The sequence below is a fragment of the Lolium rigidum genome, chromosome 3 (genome assembly GCF_022539505.1).
Source record: "Lolium rigidum isolate FL_2022 chromosome 3, APGP_CSIRO_Lrig_0.1, whole genome shotgun sequence".
Taxonomy (NCBI): Eukaryota; Viridiplantae; Streptophyta; class Magnoliopsida; order Poales; family Poaceae; genus Lolium; species Lolium rigidum.
This window is the reverse complement of record NC_061510.1, coordinates 49852061-49877168: the sequence shown is the minus strand read 5'-3', so window position 1 is coordinate 49877168 and position 25108 is coordinate 49852061. Positions and strand designations below refer to the sequence as shown.

Below are 25108 nucleotides of genomic sequence, written 5' to 3'. Positions count from 1 at the left end.
CACCAGTTCTCCACATCGAACAAACGGTTCAGAGTTCAGAAACGTTTTATGGGGTTGCATCAAGTGATCGGGAGTTATTCTCATCAAGTCCTGAGTAAGCTTCACTCGGTGTTGAAAAAACAGTTTAATCTGCAGGGTACGCCACCAACGCTGGTTAATTTGGAGCTCAGTTTACATCTTTCTGAACAATGTTAAGGGGTTCAATCTCTGCATCATCAAAAGGTACACACAAGACAAGGCCAATGCAATTAAAAGGGTTGGCCAAATACTTTAATTTAGCCTAGTATGGATTGTTTTGTATGTCATCGATCGTGCGCGTAGCTACATTGGCTAGCTGTTGGTGGTCCTTCAATTGTGTCCTAATCTGATTGATTAGGCGTGTACATTTCCTGAGCATCCAACGATAGGTAGATGGCCCAGCATAATTTAGGTTTGGTGGTCCAAAATGAATTTCAATCCTATCACATATACATCTGAGATGATTTTGTCCGAGATCCATCTCGCTACTGGGTACTGGCTACGGGTTTTGTCATCCTTTCCGGCCGCACGCAAAGTTGTACCAGAGTACAACTCCTACTACAGTAGTAGCCATATTATTTGGAGAAGACAACATGTGCTTAACAACCACACCCCTCATGAACAGTCACCGGCAGAATTCTCTCTTCCCGGCCTCTCGAAGGAAGAAAAGGAAAGAATGGGGTCATGTAAATGACCGTTGCTGTAAACCAGAGTAGCACGATTGGGAAAAAAAAGTACTAGTGCGTCTTGTATTTCTATGTTATTGCAGATCCATGCTCCAAAAGTATGGGAATCAAGGTGATGGAACGAGCAAAAAAATAAAATAATACCACACTCGTTGCGCTCGACTCGCAGTTCATAACGTCGCAAGAGGCTTTAAACCCCTCTTTTTGACTGACGGCACTCGAGCCGGGAAGAAAAGGTGAAAGGAAATTTGGCCAAAGAAGAAGCTAAAATAATAACAGATCCTACGCACGCATTAGCCTTTTCCTCAGTTGAGATTAGTTCATATCTCAATGGAAGGATAAAAAGTAAGATCCGGCGCATAATTTTATCGGGATGATTGCTTGCTGCGACACCACGCTTGGAGAGAGCAACTGATCGAGGTGATCAGCTGGCGAGGGCCCCGGAGATTTCATCGCCTTAAGTTGCTGGATCACATTCACATCACATCAATCTACTCAAACACTAAGTGTACTCCCAGTTAACAGTAGCTTTCTTTACTCGCTGGGATCGTAAATAATGTTTTTGTTCTGCTGCTTTCCCTTTATTCATTATGGCCCTGCGTTTGTGCACAGATACGACCGAATACTATGGAACAGTGGCCAGTTAATGTGTTGTTCTTCATTTCGAACTCAGCTAGGTTTGATTTCGAGCTTTTGTGGTAGGCGTCGCACGGATCAACAGTACTGGCGTACATGAAATCCCTGTACGCGCATGTCGCTCGTACAGACATAAAGAAGAGCGTACGATCGAGCCAGTACAAAACTTAAGGACGGGGTAATCAATTGAGGCACGCTTTCAAAAACATAGGTGTACCATCTCAAACAACAAGAGCTAATAGGGAGCGACGTCTAGTTCTTGGTCGGTCAGTGGCAAAAAAAATTGCAACTCCATGTGATCGACACCCGACTTAACTTTTACCGCCTCCCGCCACTCTGGATGCACCCCCATTCCCGCGTCGCCATGCTAGGCCCCCTCTGCTCCGGCACCACTCCACCCTGCCACCGCCGAAGTAGGATGTTGGTGGCGGTGGGGTGCCTCCAATAAGTTACATCTTTAGGTGACCCTAGCACATTGTCGTTGCCGTCATGATGTTTCTCTCAGCTTTGACGACATTTTCTTCATCTAGTCCACCGGTTTGGCGTGATCTCTGGTGATGCTTCGTCTAAGAATCTCTTGTTGTCTGGTCGTCTATCCCTTACTAATCGATGACGGTGCGATCCAAGATCTAGCCACTTGACCTAGTCGATCAAGACTTCGGGCATGCCGCGCAAAGTCGCCTTGTATGGTCGTCACTGCGGTGCTCTTGGCTTCTCGCCTTCTAATCCATTGTGCCACCATGGCCCCGAGACTCAGGTGCTGTTGTCCCAATGTGTGTTCGGAATGGACGGGGCGAAGACGACGCTAGGTGTGAAGCCTTGGGCTTACGCGCATTGGTTCGGTTCAGGTCCATGTGTGAAACGATAGCCATATTGAAGCATTGTTCTTGACAAGTGGGGTAGTTTCCTTCGCATAGTTCTTGCCAATGAGTAGAGCTTCGTGTCTTACTTTCCGAGTTGAAAATCCTAGGTTTGACATTCGATGGTCGTACCTGGAAGGGTGGCTCCATTGTTGAAAACATTGTTTGTAGAGTGGATCTACTTCAAGGTGAAAACCATGATCTGATCATGCTGGTTAGAGCGCATGACGATTTTTACGGCTCAAACTAGGAAACTTAAAATCGGCCTATGTTTTAGCTAATTCTCGGTTGACCGAAAACTAGGAAAACGAAAGAGCGTGGTGATGGCCAGACTAATTAACATATTGATCAATGTTTCAAAAAAAAACATATTGATCAAGATCGGCACAAAATAAGCTATACTTGTACTCCTAGCCGATCTCGCTGAACCCGTAGCCGAAACAATTGACCGTCATCAAGTAGTACTCCCTCCGTCCACAAATAAGTGTACCTGCGGGATTTTCAAGATAAATTATGAGGTGGAGTGAAAAGTACATTGGGAACATGCATCTCTCCTCTTTAATTCTTTCACCTCCAATAAGCTAAGTGCATGTAGAAAACAAGAGAAATATGTGCTCAATATTATTGCGTTTGATTTCCGTGCGATGAGAGAGAAACAATTAAATTGCATTGGGAAGATAGGAGTACACTCTTTTGTGGACAAAGTTTAGAGGCTAGATGTGCACTTATTTGAGGATGGAGGGAGTAGCTTGTATCAGCATAATGAGTTCTCTCGAGCTATATATGGTGGGGTTTTGGAACTAGTAGGTCCTTGATCACTCGCTTCGGTAACAAGTCATGGACCGCCGGCCATGATTCGCAATGTGGAGGCCGTACGGGTAAGCCAGGATGGAGGCCCCGTGTTCCCGGATTTCCTTGCCGAAATTAGCAGGAGATGACGGCCGGGCAAGTGAATCATGCTTTGATCGGAGCTGACTCATCGTCTGGGATACCTTGTGTGCTGGCTGGAGCTGACGTTTGTGGTGGTAGTCTGCGGGGATATGATTCCGGTAATGATCATAGGAATTCGCATGTTAGCGGGCGGGCAGCAGACAAAGCGTGTGCAGCCCCGTCCAATCCATCCATCCATGCCCTTTCAATCCCCTCTTCATTTCTTTCACGTACGCCGTGTCGTATTCCTATTGATTTCACGCAAATACAGTCAGTATTCACTTGGTACCGCACTGGTAGCTACTAGCAGTACGTGGTCTTTGCATTTGGTAGCGCGCGCTTGCTTGCCTGCCGCCGTTGAGATGGAAACTGTTCCAACACCTATCCGAGCATGTTGCATCCAATTCTTTACTCCATTTTCTTTTGCTGCTTCCGACAAGTGCATTCGGGGCTCCACGATGAATAAAGGTTTGCTGCAATGTGTTCGTACGGTTTCACAGCTCGAAAGTTGTAGAAATCCTAGCGGGGAAGTACTTCAACAGCCTCAAATTATTGCTGAACTAGTGTACTCCGTACCTTTGTTTGCTAATATAACAACAGATGGCAACGAGAAAAAATAACATTAGGAACACAAACACCATTGCCGATTTACTCCTGCTACAAATTACTTACATCTAAGAACACCGCAACTTGAAAATGGAGAAAACTCCAAAAGAAGAACCAGAGGTTAAAGAGAGAGCGCGCAGCACAGAAATCGCTTACTCCAACTCCCATCTCACTAACTAATCTAAAGGTATGATTGTTGCACCCCCATGGGGCTCTCACAGCGATCCTCGATTCTGGACCGTCCAATTTTTACAGTCCATGCATCTCAGCCGTTGATTCCTGGCTCAGAGTCTGCTAGCAAACCCCATGCAACGGCCAATTGTTACCCTCCTCCGGCTGCATGTGGGTCCCACCTTTACCGGCCCCGCACGTCAGTGACTGCGACTGGGATCTCTATCAGTGTGCATAAGCGTCGGACAGTGGATCTCCATCCCGCAGGGGTATTTTTGGTATTTCAGCGGTGTGGGTATAAAAGGCATCATCCCACGGAGGGAACCCTAGCCCACTTCCCCCAATCCCCGTGCACATCTCATCCTCCCAATGGCGGCTGCTCTCTCCTCGCACGCCTCAGCCCCGCCGCCTCCTCGTCTCCTTCCACAACCCTGCCGTCCCTCGTGCGTCTCAGCCCCGCCGTCGTCGTCGCCTCGCGCCCCCAGCCCCGCCGCTAGCTCGCTCAGCCGCCACATGCCGCGCCATCTCCTCCCCCACGCCGCTCGTCGGAGGCCGGAGCGAGCGATGGGTGGCCGGCCGACCTCTGGAAGGGGCTGCCGGCGCGAGCTAAGGTGCAGCGCTGCTCGTTTCCGCGGAGGCCGACCTCCGGCAGGGGCCGCCGGCGTGCAGGCAACGGGCGGCGCGGCGGGGCGGCGGCCATGGATTGGATGCGCTCGTGCGGACGTGCACGAGCAGCGGTGGAGGAATCACCGGCGGTGGTCGCACAGAGGAAGCAGGGGAGTACGGCCTCGTGCTGTCCTCGTCGCCATCGCAGCGCGTCGCCGCACGGAGGGCTGAGCATCTAGGCAGGAGGAACGGCGCCATCACCATCGTCTTAGGCCGGGCTGCAGACGGATGTGTTGCACTGCTGCGGTAGGGGTGGGCCTCCCATTCGTTCTGCTCCGGGCGAGTAGCAGCGGGGCGCCATAGGCCCGATGGCTGATGTGGGAGAGAGAGGAGACAAGCATACATAGGTACAGGGAAGCAGCGAATCCAAATCACTGCAAGGTATGGGTATCTCTCTCTCAATCCTCTTCCCTCCAGCAGAAACGGGGTCATGGCTGAGCGACCCCCTCTCTCCCTCACTCTACTTTTTCATTGATTTTTCCCCTGTTGCATCCAGTTGTTGTTTGGATGATTTGTCCCTGCTAGAGAGGGAGATGGGAAGAGGAATAACCTGGATCTGAGGTAGGTTGAAGAGGAGCCAACCGATGAACATGGATCTGCAAGAATCAGGTATTTATTTTGATATTTATTGTATGTCGGATTGTAAATGCTAACTCCTCCTTATTTTGAATACCTTGATGAGATAAAATTATTTTCTCAGAAATTACTTTGGCGGTGGATGGATGTTTGCATCTTATCTGAGGGTGCAATGGTAGTCTGTACATTCTCTCCCCTGCTCTCCTTTGATTCTCTGTCCTACGATTGTCCCACTCATTGGTTCCCCTCTCTACTATCTCAGGTGCATCTTAAGTGCCATTATTTTGTATTGTATTTGGCCAGAATTACTCTACCATGAGGTGTGCAAGATAATTAAAAATTCTAATTTATCTTACACTAGAAAAACAAGATACATAGATATTAAACTTTTTAGTCTTTTTATCCTGCAGACCAGTAGCTTATAAAGAAATGCACTCAGGAAAACAAAGTATGGTGGCGGCTCACAGGATATGAGGTGGGTCCCTGTTACCTCTTTCTTTTTTTCAGCAAATTTTCCGTTCAAAGGGGCTTCATATGTTTGTTGAGTGGGAATCCTTAAGTTGCTCTAGAATTTCCAAGTAAAGTTGCTCTAATTCATATCTACATTTTTCTGTGAGTTCACAATAATATTTGAATCTCATTTGGGTTTTGAAATAGCGTTGCTTGAAAATATATGCAGGGACAGAGCAGTTAGAGCATCTCATGGAAATTTTAAACCTCATATTTTGAACCAATGGTTGCTACATTCAATTTCGTTCATCTTGTGGTTGCATCTCAGCATCAGTTGTACTGCTAGGGTAGCACTTAGCATGATCTGTTACTTGCTTGAGTTTACTTATCAAATTTTGTTCCTTTTTCATTGCTCATATCTAGATATCTAAAACTTCAGCTCTCAATGTGAGAGCTGGTTTCGTAACAACTATTTTATTTACTGAACTATAGTCACAGATCGTGATAGATGGTTCCCTAATTTGTATCTTATTTTTTGAAAGTTTCTAGACAATATTTACAGTGTAGTCAAACAAACAAAATGTATTTGAAGCTAATTCAGGTTTCTTGAAAGCTAGCACGCAAATGTGGATTTTGGTGTTGTTTGAGATTCTTAGATTCATGTTCTGCAGGTCGGACCATAAATAGGGAATCTAATCCAAGTTACTGTTGAAATCTCATATTCAATTACTAATCACATGTTATGGAATTGGTTTCCTAATCTATTTTTGAAACATCGTATCTATTTTTATAAGTAGCCCAGGAGCCTTGAAAGCTTTGATTCTTCTTTATTTGTTGGACCTTTCACTTTTTTTTTGTATGAAGTTGTTTCCGAGCACAATACTCTGATCAGATCCTATATCTCTCATTTTTTAATTTAGTCTTAAATAACAGTTGAATCTTCGTGAGTTAGTAAATAATTGTGCTTTAAACTCTGTTTTTTTTTGGTTCTAATGTAGTATATGCATTGGGGTCCTAGAAGTGGAAAAGGCAGAATAAAAAAGAAGTCTATGCTATGATGACCAAATAGAAGGTTTATTGATGATGTCATGATAAAATAGAAGGTTTCTTGATGATGTGATGATAAATCACAAGTCTCCGCTGTAATGATAAAATAGAAGTCTCCACAGGTAAAAAGAGTCATGTGACTGTTGATTGCAAAGTCATGTAAGTGGATCGCCTCCCTGTCTCATGCCCTTCTGTATAAATCTTGGTCCCAGAGGGATTTGGGGATCAATGATCCATCATTAAGAAATACATTTAAGGAATAGCTTCACTGAAGATTTTATCTCAATGTATATAGGGGTAATTTATGATGGAGATAATAGGTATCTCGATGAGAAGGATAGCTTGTCATTAAGACTTGGTTATAGCTCGGTTCTCTGATTAGGAATCCGTGATCTACCTTTTTTTTGCTTGTAATGTCTATGATCAGAAGGAGGGAAAGATGGTTTTCACTAACGGTTTACTAAGTGCTATTAACTTAAGCTTCCGCTTACTAAGGATTTGCTTGCTTAACTTGCAGCTTCCCTTCCCTGCACCCAGATGAAATGAGTTGTAGGCTAGGAGGAAGCTGGAAGCATAGATAGGATTTAGGGCGTTGGGTCCTTCCAGAAAAGTCATTTGATGGATGTATACTGTGAGCATTTTCCCGCGGGTAATTCTAGGTGATTTATCATGCAAATGATAGGGATAACCTCCTTCACCGTCTTTTTGTTTGAAAGATGTCGAATAGAAGAATCACATGCCATTTGCATTGGAATTGGCGTGGGACAAACTCTGCAAGTAGTGGTTGATTATCATACTGATTTTTGTAGCATGGGGTGGACATACTTGCAATTCTGTCATAGAAGGCCGTGGTCACTTAGAGACCATTCTATTTTCGAATCTTGGATCCAGTGATGATGCCAATTACGTTGGAGAATTTTCCTTCTGTGCCTGCTGTGCCTGATATTGCCAGAGCAATTATTGGAAGTTTGTTGATACTTTGCCACATAATCTCTATAACATCAGTATCTTCAAACGAACCTATGTTCAGTTCTGAATTTATTCCAATTTAACTGAATAAATAGGGCTGCAACCAAGTTTAGAAACTGTGTATCTCTTCTACTCTTTAAACAGTTAACTGTAGTGCTTTCTTTCCATCCTTGCTAAAATGCTAATCTGTGAATAGTTGTCAGTTTACCACTTCTGCCATTATCTACTAACATTTTAATTTAACTCTTCTTAGCAGGTGTTTCCAGAAGAACTCCTCTAGCAGATACTTAAATCGATGGTACATCTAGATACAGACACTCGTGTGGGGCGCATAACATATTTTATGCTATTATTGTCTGAGGTCCAATCCATCAAAGGGGTGATTCAGAGTTTGTATATGAAACAAAAAATGTGGCAGTCTCAAGCTACATCAGTATTTGCGTGAGCTACCTCTCTTACTTGCTAAGTTAAGGAGAGAGAACGAATGTTTATGTTCAGATAAGCCTGGAAATATGATGCACGATGACGGAAAAGAAAGAAACATGCACGAAGAGGATAATAAACATGTTTGGGCCCGGAAAAGTCCGGCATATTTTTCAAAGTGTCTTCTTCTTTCTTGATCGATGGGGAACACTAGCTAATTTTGCAGAGGTACCCCCTGCCCCTTCCCTGAGAAAATAGCTCTAATTCACGTACAATTGTCCCTTGTTTTTTTGCGATGTTTATTTTGGGTCAGGTGAGACCATATAGAGGGGTATGCATCTATTTAATCATGATTGCCATTTTTTATTGTATCTTCCAGGAAACCAAGATCATCCTTTCTGACTGAAGATCAAAGAAATCAATTGGTGTCTGCATTCAGGATACAAACCACTCAGACTGATAACAGTCTGTTCAATTATGAGGCAATTGGTCATTCATACAACCCTCACCGTTCTTTCTTCCCGCCTTAAGGTATGGGTTCCTTTTTGAGCTGCAGCTTTGAAATTTTCAATTGTATCAATAAAGTGTTTATCAAATGGTCGTCATTTGTTTTCTTACATTTTGGGGTAGCATTTTTTTCTTTTCAGAAAGAGTCACGTAAGCAAGTTAGTAGTCGCATCTCCTATTTATACTGTAGGATGGAAGTTCACATTATGTTGGCTAAGTAATTGTATCCATATTTTTTATAATGTAATTTTATCCATATTAAATAATGATTTTGGTGCTGCAGAATTCAAGCAACAGTAATAACATTCAGTTTTTCCAGTTGCCTCTATACCTCTGAAGCATTGCTTTAACCCCACATGGTAGGATCTGCATAATGAAATTTATTATTCTCTTTCCTTCATACACGTTAGTCCTTTAACATACTCTGTTGCAGACTGGTGGGCCTCTGTATTCTATTGTTGACATTCTCCTGCTTATTTCTTTTAGGTTACAACACAACATGTCGAGCCAAGAAATACATGTTATTTGTTCTTGCTCGCGCACATTTTTTACATGTTGATATTTAGGCCTAACCTAACAAAAACTCTGTTACGCATTCAGCTACAATGATGGTATGTAAATTAGGGCTTGCTTACTTTAATTTTCTATTTCTTTTGAGAAATAGCAAGCCATTTATATTTCTTAGCATTTATGGGCTTGAGTTCTCAATATAAGCTCTTTGTTAGCCAAATACTATTAAATTATACTGTTAGAATATAAGCTCTTTCATATCCCATCATACTGTTAGCCAAATACTGAAATTATATTGGTTCCGAATATTAAGAACGGATGAATAATGAGCAGCAACTTTAGAACTGAACTCTTCCTTTTGAATAGCAATTGTTAACATGTAAGTTGGGTAGGCAGTGGTAACATGATTAATTCCGCTGATAGCAGCTCTTTAGTTTAAAATCTGTCGTGCGTAGCACAAAGAGTCACTTGCCTAGATAAAAAAATCGTTTGGTTTGTCAAATCTGGTCATAATGATTAACATTATTTCTTTTATGTTTATTTAGTTGGTGGCCATGTCTTCTGTTGTCTACTACTATTATTTATCCTGGATGAAAAAAATACAAAATCTGTTCTTATGATTCTGCTCTTTTGTGACTGCCTTTTTCCCTGGAAAGAAATACAACATTATCAATTAACTTATTTCTGAACTACTGATATTCTGCAGGTTTCGACCATTTCATAGGTTCCATGTTGCATGAGTCGAGGATCAGATACCACAGTTGTTTTGTCCGCAGCTCCCGAAGATGAGCCAACACGTAAGTTTCTCTCTCATGTCTATCATTGTTCTGTGCCTTTATCCTATCAGATGATACATCTATTATATTGGCCTAAGCAAATATGGTTGATGAACTTATATGTCTTGTTCCTTGCTGTGTGTGATCACTAAATTTATTAGCATGCTAAGACCGTATGTACTGTGTTATACTGCTTGAAACTTGTCTCTGATGCCAGTTTGGTTCGTAGACCCTATGTAATAATTGCTAGCATGAATAATTATGTATGATGCCACCTTGTGTCATTTTAATTCCATACACGTACCATTTGTTGAATGAAAAGTTCAAACTCAGTAGAATAATTCATGTGGTTTGTATTACACTGCTTGGAAATTGTGACTGATGCCAGTTTAGTAGCCATCCATAGATGCAAGCAAATGGAGTGCTATGTTCGTCCTATCTGATGCTCTCCATTGTCTTTTTTATACAACAACACAGGAGGTCAAACCTTGGTGAGAGATTTTATGATGCGGTGAACTTGTGTGGTTCGCCAATATCAGTCGCACCATTTACAAGAGTCATTGATGTTGAGTTTCTTGCGTGTCCCCAGTGTCCATTTAGTCACTAATAGAAACAACATTGAAGATGTCTCCATTTTTCCTCTTTATTTTTTGACTGTTTTTACTCGAGATGGAAAAGAGCTGTAAGATTTTGCATTGTAGTGTGATTAAGATTACATTGCAGAAATTTAGTTTGCCAAGTGTTCGTTTTACCTTTGTACGGCTATGTTTTGTGACCTAGAGATATGATCAATCGGGAGTTTCTCCATTGTATTCAGAGTAGTTAGGACGAGATGAGAAGTATAAACTTGGGGAAGATGGATACATACATCAAACTGTGGTAAGCTGTGATGCAGCGTAGGCTTTGCCTATTGTTAGTTGACGCTGAGCTTTTACTTTGCTACTTTCTTCACTGGCTTTTACTTTTGTCACAGTGACAAAGCCTACATACAATTGTAAGATATAGACGGTGTCAATCAGACTGAGTTTCATGTTATGATATATTGCACCTAATTTACAATACTCTGCTTTGGTTGCTATATTCATGTACTATATTTCTTTTACCTATAACATTTTTGTGTGGTGTCATCAAAGACTCCAACTATAGTGCAATTTCAGTTATGTACACACTGAATGTCTTTCTACTACAGGAAATAAGAACAATTCTGGTTAGTTTTGTAAATGTCTCTCACATATACTTCCTCAATATGAATGCATTGCATTTTGTACTCGTGAGAAACAGATTGTGATCATGTTATGCAAACCTTACAGGTGTATGCATATGGTTCCATTGTACCACAAAATTCTTATTATATGCCCAACTTCACGAGCTAATGGCTGTGAACTGGGTAATTCAAATTTACATGTGTTGTCATCTCCCACCTGATTTTTATCATCATTATATAAAATGGAAATCGGCGCAGATTTCACGGGATCGTGCGCCAAGGCGCACATCTAAATCTAGTTTTACAGTAAGCCCACCGGACCATGCAGCAAGATCAGACGACTCTGGCGCTCCGGCCGTGGCCAACAATGCCGCGGTTCAGCACGACGCGGGTGGTCTCGTACACCGGCAGCTCGTCGCTGTACCCGGCGCCGCCCCTTGGCGCGACGGCGGCGAGGTTCTCGAGCTCGAACAGGTCGGAGCTGGCGTCGCTGCTCTCCTCGTCCTCCTCGTCGTCATCCTCGTCGCTCTCCATCTCCATCCGCCGGAGCAGCATCTGCTCCACCGCCTGCGTCCGTCGCTCCGGCGCCGCGTCGGCGTCACTGTCCACCACGAACCGGACCGTCCGGCCCGCCTGGCCCCGCGTGGACGGCGTCTTGCTGAGGCAGGAGCGCGAGTAGGAGGACGCGGAGGAGCACGCGTACTCGGCCGCGGCCGCCGGCGTCTGCGGCGCGGACCGCTTGCCGGCGAAGATGGTGTTGAGGAAGCCCGCGAGGCGCGCGCCCGGGGACGCCGGCTTGTGGCGCAGGTCCCGGAGCTTGGCGCGGATGGACGACGCGCCCGCGGGCTTCTTGGGCTTCTTCTGGTCCGGCGCTGGCGGGTTCGGCGCCCCTCCGGCGGACGCGGTGGTGCGGATGGGGCGCAGGCGGCGGTGGTTGGAGGACTCGGCCTCGGAGGAGGAGAAGCCGCCGTAGCTGGAGCAGTCGGAGGAGCTGGACGTCGTGGCGTGCGGCCCCGGCGCCGGCGCGCGCGCGCGGTAGCTGCCCGCCAGGGAGGGCCTGTAGTAGTAGCTGTAGTGCAGAGCCTCCTGCTGCTTCTTCTTGGTGGAGGTGTCCGAGCTGGCGTGGCCCGGGTCGTCCTCCATGGACTTGTAGATGGCGTCGAGCAGCGTGGACGAGAAGGACGGCTGGTCGGCGTGCCGCCTCGCCCGGGCGGCAGCCGTTCCCTTCTCCCCCCACCTCTCCATTGTTCCGCCAAAGAAAACACCTACTCCAACACACAGGCGCTCAAAACACACGGTACGTACCAAGCTCACAGACAGCAGCTCCGAACCCACCAAGCAATGCCCTGTTCTGCTCTAGCACTAGCAGTGGTGTGAGAAGTTTGACAGAAGAAGAGGTCGGTGTACGGTGAGAAGGTTCCTCTCAAGAACTGAGCTCGCGAGGATGAGGAAGGTGGGAGCAAAGAAAGAAGGGTGAGAGGGTAAGGGATCGGTGGGAAGATATAGCCGAAGATGAAGAAGGAGGGGCAAGCGGGTGGTGACGTGGCAAGGAGGAACGAGCCTAGGTTTGGGCGTGCGGGTGGGCGATGGGGACGGGCCCACTCCTCTGTCGTCCATGTCTTGTCTCTCATTTATCCTAACCACGCGGGCACGGGGTAGCGTTCGTTACTCGAGATTACTGCCGCCAGCCACGCACCATCATTCACCATATTTAACATGCTTAACACCGTCAGTACGTAGGTAGTTGTACACCACTACTCAGGGTAGGAGTAAATTTCCCTTTTTGCACGTCCCAGGTTTTTATCTACTAACTCCTGATGATCCAGCCGCGTCGCGCCATACGCAGCTGCGGAGTATAGTAACATGCTCCATTTACTAGCAGCAGTGCTGCCACTCTGCGAGCATGTGCAGTAATTGGGTTGGCCACCGAATTAAGCTAGTGCAACTATCAAGTGTAATTTACCTTTCTACCTATTTCCCCCGTTTCAAAATTCTGACCGTGCTATAGTTTTTTTACTACCTGTGTCAATAAAAAGATGCGAGTCTACCTAAATTCGAATGTATCTACACACTTTTCAGCATATGAATACATCTAAATTTGAATAAACCTTTGACATCCTTTTATGGACGGAGGGAGTAATGAAAAACCAACACATCATCGCGGGTTTCAGCTGTGGATGCCCCTTTTCCGGCATAGCGGTTCATTTACCGAATGAAATACCGTGGTTATCGGTCGGTAAAGGGAATCCTCAACCCCGCTCCGGTAAATGGGTTTATCGTGCGGAAAATCCCAATCCACTTGCATTTGGCTTAAATTTAGACTGATTGGTTAATAAAACTTAAACAGTAAGTATTCTCCCTTCGCTATAAACCTACGCTCTACTTCTTCTTCTTCTTCTTTGAAATTTACATTTTATTTGAAAATCGCATTCGTGTATTTGGTCAGTTACCTCCGCTAAGAGAGTGCCAACGTTGCAATATTGGAGGTGTCACCAACACCAATGCTCCTTATAAGCCCCCTCCCCTCCCCCCTCCCCCGATAAATATATTTTCCTTTTTTGACAAAGCAAGATCTTGCATAGTTTCAAACAATATTACATAGTTTAAACACATAAATAGGAAAACACAATAATCCAAACATTGAATAAAACTATTCAATCAAGAATTCAAATGAATTTCAATCCAAAATGTTCAACAATCATGCGGTGTTTCCTCTTCTCGCCCAAAAATGCTCCACTGGATCATTTTGATGTTGAGTATGAACTTGTGTTTCTCGGATTTCTTGATGCATGACGAGGAAAGCAACAAACTATACACATACCCGATCAAGTTGGGCAATAGTTCCTTGATGATCAAATGGATGGTCATCAACCATTTATTCTCCCCGCTCGCTCTCAACGACCATGTTGTATATGATCCAACAGGAGGTCATCACCTACCGCATTTGAGATTCCAACCAGGTAAAGGGCAGGGTCAGGGATTCTCCCCTCAAATGTAGACAACGTTAGACAGATATCATCGGCTAGAAATTACCCTTTATTATATGTAAGGCCATTGATCTTATAGTAGATGGCCGGAATAGACAATTGATTTCATTAGAGAGCCACATCATATTCGTATCATTGTCAGTTTCCGCCATGCCAAAGAAAGTGTGCCAACTGCACTCTCCGGTATTGCCTTTGTATAACCCTCGTGAACCAAATGGACAATTCTTCTAAGCTCAATGCATGTAGCCAATGCTCCCAAGCATATCAGAAAATCCGCTTGCTACATTTCATTGCCGGAATTTGAGCTGTATCCTCTTCATTTTGTGCTCTCAAATAGCCTGGCCCAAACATTACGATGACCGTCCAACCAAAATTGTAGATGTTGTCAAAGCATTTGGTCCTAAACATGCGTAGATAGTCGTCTTGTGAGGATCTCCATGCGCAAGATACTACATAGCATCCGTGCATTTCTGAAACAATGAGAAGCCCCAAAATCCTATGCAGTCTTTCTTTCACACAAATAGCCATCATACTCTCTTGCGGCAAACACAATCCCCATGAACATCTCCTTGTTCACCTAGCTAAAATCGCCACCGAAAATATTTTGGGGTATGTGTTGTTTTGCCGGCAAAGTGCTTGAAGCTAGGCAAACATAGCACCCGCAAGCCTATGTTGGTCCTTGTTTTTCGCCTTCCCAACATTCGAACCACCACACCGAGGAACCGCATTGAGTTGCTACTGGAGACGAAGAAGAGCTCTCGGAGCTGCACGCCTCCTCGTTCATCATCATCTCGTCGTCGCTATCCATTGCGTCATAATGCCGAAACACCTTGTGGGCGAGGCGAACAAACGGTATCGGCGTCCACCGATGTTGTGTCGGGCGAGTCAGGATTGAAGAGGACTAGCGGCCGGACAAGAGTAGACCATCATCGTGTGGTGGAGGCGGCAGAAGAGGCGGGGGCTAGCGGCACCTTCGGATTGGCCCCGGAGCATGGCAGGAACAATGTCGGTTGTTGAACCACGATGGTCGTTGCTTGGAGGTTACGGTGGCAATTCGGGGTAGGTGGGTGATGACCCTCAAATATAGGGGATCGCAACAGTCTTCGAGGGAAGTAAAACCCAAATTTATTACTTCGACACAAGGGGAGAATACTTATAAGTCTTAACAACAGAGTTATCAATTCAGCTGCACCTGGAAAAGCACTAGTCACAGGGGTGATGCGAAAGCAGCAGTAATATGAGAGCAATAGCAATAGTAACACAACAGCAGTAGTAGTAACACAGACACAATGGCACCAGAAAATATTCCAGTGCGTAGTTGATTGTGGAGCAATATAGATGACAGAAGGACCGGAGTTCCCAGCTATCTACACTAGTGGTAACTCTCCAAACAAATAACATGTGTTGGGTGAACAAATTACAGTTGGATAATTGATAATTGTGAGGGCATGACAATGCATGCTATGATAAGATAAAGTTTACTGTAGTATTTAATTGGGAATTACAACATGATTCATAGACCGTAAACCAACTGCGTCTATGCCTAGTAATCCACCTTCAGTTTAGCATCCACACCCCTTTCAGTATTAAGTTGCAAGCAACAGATTATCGCACTAAGCAATGTGTGTAAGGTATACAATAGAATTATCCTTGGAAAAAACATTGTTGTTTTCTCCCTAGTAGCAACAACACATCTACAATCTTAGAAGTTATTGTCACTCTCCCAGATTACTAGAGGCATGAACCCACAGTCGAGCATAAATACTCCCTCTTGGAGTGATACGTCTCAAACGTATCAATAATTTGTTATGCTCCATGCTTGTTTTACACCAATTTATATATGATTTTCTCATACTTCGTTGCACTTTTATACATTTTCCGGTACTAGAGACCCACAGTTTACTAGAGGTGTCTCTCCATAAAGATAAATAACATGCTGGGTGATGACCCACAAGTATAGGGGATCACAACAGTCTTCGAGGGAAGTAAAACCCAAATTTATTGATTCGACACAAGGGGAGGTAAAGAATACTTATAAGCCTTAACAACCGAGTTGTCAATTCAGCTGCACCTGGAAAAGCACTAGTAACAGGGGTGATGTGAAAGCAGCAGTAATATGAGAGCAGTAGTAACAGTAACACAGCAGCAGTAATAGTAATATGAGAGAAATGGCACCAGAAAATAGTTGATACTACTTCCAATGACATGTAGAACGAGTATATGATGATGAAAGATGGACCGGGGTTCCGAGCTATCTACACTAGTGGTAACTCTCCAATAACAGGTGTTGGGTGAACAAATTACAGTTGGGCAATTGATAGGATTGAAATAGCATTAAGACAGAACATCAAGATCATTAATCATGTAGGCATGTTTTCCATATATAGTCATACGTGCTCGCAATGAGAAACTTGTACAACATATTTTGTCCTACCAGCCGGTGGCAGCCGGGCCTCTAGGGAATCTACTGGAAATTAAGGTACTCCTTTTAATAGAGTACCGGAGCAAAGCATTAACACTCCGTGAAAACATGTGATCCTCATATCTAAGCCTTTCCCTCCAGTTGTCCCAATTTCTGTCACTTTGGGGCCTTTGGTTCCGGACATAGACATGTGCATACAACTTGTAGATACAATCTAAGCAATAAGTATAGAGCTTAAATCTAAGATCATGCCACTCGGGTCCTACTGACAAGCATTAAGCATAACAAGATTGCAGCAACAATAACTTCATAAACTTTGTAGATAGACAATCATAACGTAACAATCCATCGGATCCCGACAAACACAACACCGATTACATCAGATGAATCTCAATCATGTAAGGCAGCTCATGAGATCATTGTATTGAAGTACATGGGAGAGATGATACCAACTAGCTACGGCTAGAACCCGTAGTCCATGGGGGAACTACTCACGGAGCATGATGGAGGCGATGGCGTTGATGGAGATGGCTTCCGGGGCACTTCCCCGTCCCGGCGAGGTGCCGGAACGGAGACTTCGTCCCCCGAAACGGAGTTTCGCGATGGTGGCGGCGCCCCTGGAGTCTTTCTGGAGTTTCGTCAAATGGTATCGAGTTTTTAGGTCGAAAGGGCTTATATAGACGAAGAGGCGGCGCAGGAGGGGCAACAGGGTGCCCTCCCCATAGGCCGGCGCGGCCAGGGGCTGGCCCGCGTGGCCCTATGGTGTGGGGGCCCAGGCCTCCCCTCTGACTCCCCTTCGGTGTCCTGGTCCGTCTCGGTGAATTATGATGTTTGGTCTTCGTTTCGTCGAATTCCGAGAATATTGCCCGAATAGCCTTTCTGGAACCAAAAACAGCAGAAAACGAGGACCGGCACTGTGGCATCTTGTTAATAGGTTAGTTCCGGAAAACGCATAAAATCATCATAAAGTGCAAGCAAAACATGTAAGTATTGTCATAAAACAAGCATGGAACATCGGAAATTATGGATACGTTGGAGACGTATCAGCATCCCCAAGCTTAGTTCCTACTCGTCCTCGAGTAGGTAAACGATAAAAAGAATAATTTCTGTAGTGACATGCTACTTACATAACCTTGATCATACTATTACAAAGCATATGAGATGAATGATATGACTCAAGGCAATGATCTATAGTTGCTAACAAATAGATAACATATAGCAAAACTTTTCATGAAGAGTACTTTCAAGACAAGCATCAAAAGCCTTGCACAAGAGTTAACTCATAAAGCAATAGATTCAAAGTAAAGGCATCGAAGCAACACAAAGGAAGATTTAAGTTTCAGCAGTTGCTTTCAACTTTCAACATGCATATCTCATGGATAATTGTCAACATAAAGTAATATAATAAGTGCAAATAAGAAAGTATGTAAGAATCAATGCACAGTTGACACAAGTGTTTGCTTCTAAGATGGAAGGAAGTAGGTAAACTGACTCAACATAAAGTAAAAGAATGGCCCTTCGCAGAGGGAAGCATTGATTGCTATATTTGTGCTAGAGCTTTGGTTTTGAAAACATAAAGAGAGCATAAAAGTAAAGTTTTGAGAGGTGTTTGTTGTTGTCAACGAATGGTAGTGGGCACTCTAACCCCCTTGCCAGACAAACCTTCAAAGAGCGGCTCCCATTTTATTTTTATTTTTGTGTGGCACTCCTTCCAACCTTTCTTTCACAAACCATGGCTAACCGAATCCTCGGGTGCCTACCAACAATCTCATACCATGAAGGAGTGCCTTTTTATTTTAGTTTTATTATGATGACACTCCTCCCCACCTTTGCTTTCTCAAGCCATGGCTAACCGAATCCTTCGGGTGCCGTCCAACAATCACATACCATGGAGGAGTGTCTATTTTGTTAATTAATTTGGGACTGGGAATCCCATTGCCAGCTCTTTTTGCAAAGTTATTGGATAAGCGGATGAAGCCACTAGTCCATTGGTGAAAGTTGCCCAATAAGATTGAAAGATAAACACCACATACTTCCTCATGAGCTATTAAACATTGACAAAAATCAGAGGTGATAAATTTTGAATTGTTTAAAGGTAGCACTCAAGCAATTTACTTTGGAATGGCGGAGAAATACCATGTAGTAGGTAGGTATGGTGGACACAAATGGCATAGTGGTTGGCTCAAGGTTTTGGATGCACGAGAAGCATTCCCTCTCAGTACAAGGCTTTGGGCTAGAAAGGTTATTTGAAGCAAACACAAGTATGAACCGATACAGACAAAACTTACATAAGAACATATTGCAAGCATTATAATACTCTACACTCGTCTTCCTTGTTGCTCAAACACTTTTACCGAGAAAATATCTAGACCTTAAGAGAGACCAATCATGCAAACCAATTTCAACAAGCTCTACAGTAGTTCTCCACTAATAGGTTTAAACTACATGAAAAAACTTAATCATGATCTACTTGAGAGCTCAAAACAATTGCCAAGTGTCAAATTATTCAAGAAAATATGAGGCATTTTCTGTTTCCAACCAAATAATCATAAGTGATGTAGCTTCCAACTTTTATCATTGAACACTAAAAGTAAAACGAAGAACAAGTGTTCATATGAAAAAGCGGAGCGTGTCTCTCTCCCAAACAAGAATTGCTAGGATCCGATCTTATTCAAACAAAAACAAAAATAAAAGCACATAGACGCTCCAAGTAAAGCACATATGATGTGACCGAATAAAAATATAGTTTCAATAGAAGAAACCTGATAAATTGATGAAGAAGGGGATGCCCAAGGCATCCCCAAGCTTAGATGCTTGAGTCTTCTTGAAATATGCAGGGATGAACCACGGGGGCATCCCCAAGCTTAGACTTTTCACTCTTCTTGATCATATATCATCCTCCTCTCTTGATCCTTGAAAACTTACTTCACACCAAACTTCTCATAAACTTCATTAGAGGGGTTAGTACTCAAAAAAAAACTTGAATTCACATTGGTCCTGTAGTGACACATTGCAAGAACTCAATAAAACAGTAGCTACAGCTCTCCACGTCTAGAAAGCCTTGCTTAAAGTCCGCAAGAGACAATGCAAAAAATAGAGACAGAATCTGCCAAAACAGAACAACCAGTAAAGACGAATTTTAAAGTGGTACTTCGTTGCTCAAATCAGAAAACTCAAAACTAATGAAAGTTGCGTACATATCTGAGGAACACGCACGTAAATTGGCATAATTTTCTCAGTTACCTACAGATAAAACAGCCCAGATTCGTGACAGATAGAAATCTGTTTCTGCGCAGAAATCCAAATCTAGTATCAACCTTCGATTAGAGGCTTCACTTGGCACAATATTGCAATAAAATAAAGATAAGGAGAGGTTGCTACAGTAGTAACAACTTCCAAGACACAACAAAACAGTAGCAAAATAAACACATGGGTTATCTCCCAAGAAGTTCTTTCTTTATAGCCATTAAGATGGGCTCAGCAGTTTTAATGATGCACTCGCAAGAAATAAGAGTTGAAGCAAAAGAGAGCATCAAAAAGCAAATTCAAAACACATTTAAGTCTAACCCACTTCCTATGCATAGGAATCTTGTACACAAATAAATTCATGAAGAACAAAGTGATAAGCATAAGAAGATAAAACAAGAGTAACTTCAAAATTTTAAGCATATAGAGAGGTGTTTTAGCACCATGAAAATTTCTACAACTATATTTTACTCTCTCATAATAATTTTCAGTAGCTTCATGAACAAACTCAATAATATAACTATCACATATAGCATGCTTTTCATGATCCATAAACACATAATTTTTATCAAACTCAAAAATAGTGCGATTAAAACTTTCAAACACACTTTTATCAATAATATAACAAGATGGTTGATCAATCTCAAGAGATATGGGACTCATAGATAATGTCAAGACCTCTCCAATCCCATTTTCATTAGTAGCACAATTAATATTATCAAGTAACATAGGACCATCATCAAGAGCTTTATCATAAACATTTGCTACGCAAATTTTTTTAGTACCGTGCATTTCGACATCAGGCACAAACAAAGCATTATCATAAGATTTATCAAAGTAGCATGGATTATTGATACGTCTCCGACGTATCGATAATTTCTTATGTTCTATGCCATATTATTGATGATACCTACATGTTTTATGCACACTTTATGTCATATTCGTGCATTTTCTGGAACTAACCTATTAACAAGATGCCGAAGTGCCGGTTCCTATTTTCTCGCTGTTTTTGGTTTCGGAAATCCTAGTAACGAAATATTCTCGGAATTGGACGAAACGAAGACCCGGGGGCCTATTTTTCCACGGAGCTTCCGGAAGACCGAAGAACATACGAAGTGGGGCCACGAGGTGGCGACACCACATGGCGGCGCGGCCAAGGGGGGCCCGCGCCGCCCTATGGTGTGGGCCCCTCGTCTGGCCACCGACTCTGCCCTTCCGCCTACTTAAAGCCTCCGTCGCGAAACCCCTGATGCGAAAAACCACGATACGGAAAACCTTGCAGAGACGCCGCCGCCGCCGATCCCATCTCGGGGGATTCTGGAGATCTCCTCCGGCACCCTGCCGGAGAGGGGATTCATCTCCCGGAGGACTCTACACCGCCATGGTCGCCTCCGGAGTGATGAGTGAGTAGTTCACCCCTGGACTATGGGTCCATAGCCGTAGCTAGATGGTTGTCTTCTCCTCATTGTGCTTCATTGTCGGATCTTGTGAGCTGCCTAACATGATCAAGATCATCTATCTGTAATTCTATATGTTGTGTTTGTCGGGATCCGATGGATAGAGAATACCATGTCATGTTAATTATCAAGTTATTACATATGTGTTGTTTATGATCTTGCATGCTCTCCGTTACTAGTAGAGGCTCTGGCCAAGTTTTTTACTTTTAACTCCAAGAGGGAGTATTTATGCTCGATAGTGGGTTCATGCCCGCATTGACACCGGGACGATGATGAGAAAGTTCTAAGGTTGTGTTGTGCTGTTGCCACTAGGGATAAAACATTGGCGCTATGTCCGAGGATGTAGTTGTTGATTACATTACGCACCATACTTAATGCAATTGTCCGTTGTTAGCAACTTAATACCGGAGGGGTTCGGATGATAACCTCGAAGGTGGACTTTTTAGGCATAGATGCAGTTGGATGGCGGTCTATGTACTTTGTCGTAATGCCCAATTAAATCTCACTATACTTATCATGTCATGTATGTGCATTATTATGCCCTCTCTATTTGTCAATTGCCCGACTGTAATTTGTTCACCCAACATGCTTTTATCTTATGGGAGAGACACCTCTAGTGAACTGTGGACCCCGGTCCATTCTTTAATACTGAAATACAAATCTGCTGCAATACTTGTTTTTACTCTTTTCTCTGCAAACAATCATCTTCCACACAATACGGTTAATCCTTTGTTACAGACAAGCCGGTGAGATTGACAACCTCACTGTTTCGTTGGGGCAAAGTACTTTGGTTGTGTTGTGCAGGTTCCACGTTGGCGCCGGAATCTCCGGTGTTGCGCCGCACTACATCCCGCCGCCATCAACCTTCAACGTGCTTCTTGACTCCTACTCGGTTCGATTAAACCTTGGTTTCTTATCGAGGGAAACTTGCCGCTGTGCGCATCACACCTTCCTCTTGGGGTTCCCAACGGACGTGTCAACTACACGCATCAAGCAAATTTCCGGCGCCGTTGCCGGGGAGATCAAGACACGCTGCAAGGGGAGTCTCCACTTCCCAATCTCTTTACTTTGTTTTTGTCTTGCTTTATTTTATTTACTACTTTGTTTGCTGCACTTATATCAAAACACAAAAAAATTAGTTGCTAGTTTTACTTTATTTACTGTCTTGTTTGCTATATCAAAAACACAAAAAAATTAGTTTACTTGCATTTACTTTATCTAGTTTGCTTTATTTACTATTGCTAAAATGGCCAACCCTGAAAATACTAAGTTGTGTGACTTCACTAGCACAAATAATAATGATTTCCTATGCACACCTATTGCTCCACCTGCTACTACAGAAGAATTCTTTGAAATTAAACCTGCTTTACTTAATCTTGTCATGAGAGAGCAATTTTCTGGTGTTAGTTCTGATGATGCTGCTGCCCATCTCAATAATTTTGTTGAACTATGTGAAATGCAAAAATATAAAGATGTAGATGGTGACATTATAAAATTAAAATTATTTCCTTTCTCATTAAGAGGAAGAGCTAAAGATTGGTTGCTATCTCTGCCTAAGAACAGTATTGATTCCTGGACTAAATGCAAGGATGCTTTTATTGGTAGATATTATCCCCCTGCTAAAATTATATCTTTGAGGAGTGGCATAATGAATTTTAAACAATTGGATAATGAACATGTTGCTCAAGCTTGGGAAAGAATGAAATCTCTGGTTAAAAATTGCCCAACCCATGGACTGACTACTTGGATGATCATCCAAACCTTCTATGCAGGACTAAATTTTTCTTCGCGGAATTTATTGGATTCAGCTGCTGGAGGTACCTTTATGTCCATCACTCTTGGTGAAGCAACAAAGCTTCTTGATAATATGATGGTTAATTACTCTGAATGGCACACGGAAAGAGCTCCACAAGGTAAGAAGGTAAATTCTGTTGAAGAATCCTCTTCCTTGAATGATAAGGTTGATGCTATTATGTCTATGCTTGCGAATGATAGGACTAATGTTGATCCTAATAATGTTTCATTAGCTTAATTGGTTGCCCAAGAAGAACATGTTGATGTAAACTTCATTAAAAATAATAATTTCAACAACAATGCTTATCGGAACAATTCTAGTAATAACTATAGGTCATATCCTTATAATAATGGTAACGGTTATGCTAATTCTTATGGGAATTCTTACAACAATAATAGGAATACACCCCCTGGACTTGAAGCCATGCTTAAAGAATTTATTAGTACACAAACTGCCTTTAACAAATCTGTTGAGGAAAAGCTCAATAAAATTGATATTCTTGTTTCTAGAGTTGATAGTCTTGCCTCCGATGTTGATCTTTTGAAATCGAAAGTTATGCCTAATAGGGATATTGAAAATAAAATTGTTACTACAGCAAATGCCATCCAAGTTAGAATTAATGAGAATATAAGATTAATGGCTGAACTGCGTGCTAGGTGGGATAGAGAAGAAAATGAAAAACTAGCTAAAAAGGAAAATGTAGCTAAAGTTTGGACTATTACCACCACTAGCAATGCTAATGATTCATATGTTGCTGCACCTCCTACTATCAATGGTAAAATAATTGGTGTTGGCAATGCTTCTACTCCTAGTGCAAAGCGCGCAAAATTACCCGAAACCGCTAAAACTGCTGAAACCGCTTGTGATAAAACTGCTGAAATTTTTTCCAACCTTGGGGATGATAATCCCATTGCTTTAGATTGTAATGATTTAGATTTTGATGATTGCCACATCTCTGAAGTTATAAAGTTCTTGCAAAAACTTGCTAAAAGTCCCAATGCTAGCGCTGTAAACTTGGCTTTCACAAAACATATTACAAATGCTCTCATAAAAGCTAGAGAAGAGAAACTAAAACTTGAAACTTCTATTCCTAGAAAGCTAGAGGATGGTTGGGAGCCCATCATTAAAATGAGAGTCAAAGATTTTTATTGTAATGCTTTATGTGATCTTGGTGCAAGTATTTCTGTTATGCCTAAGAGAGTCTATGATATGCTTGACTTGCCACCATTGAAAAATTGTTATTTGGATGTTAATCTTGCTGATAATGCTAAAAAGAAACCTTTGGGGAAAGTTGATAATGTTCATATTATGGTTAACAATAACCTTGTCCCCGTTGATTTTGTTGTCTTGGATATTGAATGCAATGCATCTTGCCCCATTATATTGGGAAGACCTTTTCTTCGAACCGTTGGTGCTACTATTGATATGAAGGAAGGTAATATTAAATATCAATTTCCTCTCAAGAAAGGTATGGAACACTTCCCTAAAAAGAGAATGAAGTTACCTTATGATTCTATCATTAGAACAAATTATGATGTTGATGCTTCATCTCTCGATGTTACTTGATATACACTTTCGCGCCTAGCCGAAAGGCGTTAAAGAAAAGCGCTTATGGGAGACAACCCATGTTTTTACTCCAGTATTTTTGTTTTATATTTGTGTCTTGGAAGTTGTTTACTACTGTAGCAACCTCTCCTTATCTTAGTTTTATGTTTTGTTGTGCCAAGTAAAGTCTTTGATAAAAAAGTAAGTACTAGATTTGGATTACTGCGCAGTTACAGATTTCTTTGCTGTCATGAATCTGGGTCTACCTCCCTGTAGGTAGCTCAGAAAATTAAGCCAATTTACGAGCATGATCCTCAGATATGTACGCAACTTTCATTCAATTTGAGCATTTTCGTTTGAGCAAGTCTGGTGGCCTAATAAAATCCATCTTTACGGACTGTTCTGTTTTGACAGATTCTGTCTTTTATTTCGCATTGCCTCTTTTGCTATGTTGGATGAATTTCTTTGATCCATTAATGTCCAGTAGCTTTATGCAATGTCCAGAAGTGTTAAGAATGATTGTGTCACCTCTGAACATGTTAATTTTTATTATGCACTAACCCTCTAATGAGTTGTTTCGAGTTTGGTGTGGAGGAAGTTTTCAAGGATCAAGAGAGGAGT

The 25108-nt window shown here is 42.7% G+C and overlaps 1 protein-coding gene and 2 long non-coding RNA genes across 5 annotated transcripts; 2 read left to right on the top strand and 1 right to left on the bottom strand.

Moving 5' to 3' along the window:
• Nucleotides 1-3731: 3731 nt before the first annotated feature.
• On the bottom strand, nt 3732-12488 carry LOC124695995 (protein BIG GRAIN 1-like). The gene is made up of 2 exons (XM_047228791.1): nt 11336-12488; nt 3732-3917 (listed from the first exon to the last, which is right to left on the bottom strand). The coding sequence occupies exon 1, from the start codon at nt 12278-12280 to the stop codon at nt 11369-11371; it is 912 nt and encodes a 303-aa protein (XP_047084747.1). The 5' UTR covers nt 12281-12488; the 3' UTR covers nt 3732-3917; nt 11336-11368.
• Nucleotides 4857-5461, top strand: LOC124695997. 2 transcript variants are annotated; one of them, XR_007000620.1, is made up of 4 exons: nt 4857-4954; nt 5070-5182; nt 5274-5324; nt 5412-5461. It is a non-coding gene; the product is annotated as an uncharacterized LOC124695997 (long non-coding RNA). The 2 variants fall into 2 exon arrangements; XR_007000618.1 differs by lacking the exon at nt 5412-5461 and having other exon boundaries at nt 5274-5391.
• On the top strand, nt 5466-10651 carry LOC124695996. Of its 2 annotated transcripts, none has more exons than XR_007000617.1 (7): nt 5466-5624; nt 6598-6805; nt 7872-8266; nt 8418-8569; nt 8829-8904; nt 9762-9852; nt 10309-10651. It is a non-coding gene; the product is annotated as an uncharacterized LOC124695996 (long non-coding RNA). The 2 variants fall into 2 exon arrangements; XR_007000616.1 differs by having other exon boundaries at nt 8829-9156.
• Nucleotides 12489-25108: the final 12620 nt, after the last annotated feature.

Excerpts from the sequence above, each read along its gene's own strand:
- LOC124695995 (XM_047228791.1), bottom strand. The coding sequence starts at position 12,280 with ATGGAGAGGTGGGGGGAGAAGGGAACGGCTGCCGCCCGGGCGAGGCGG.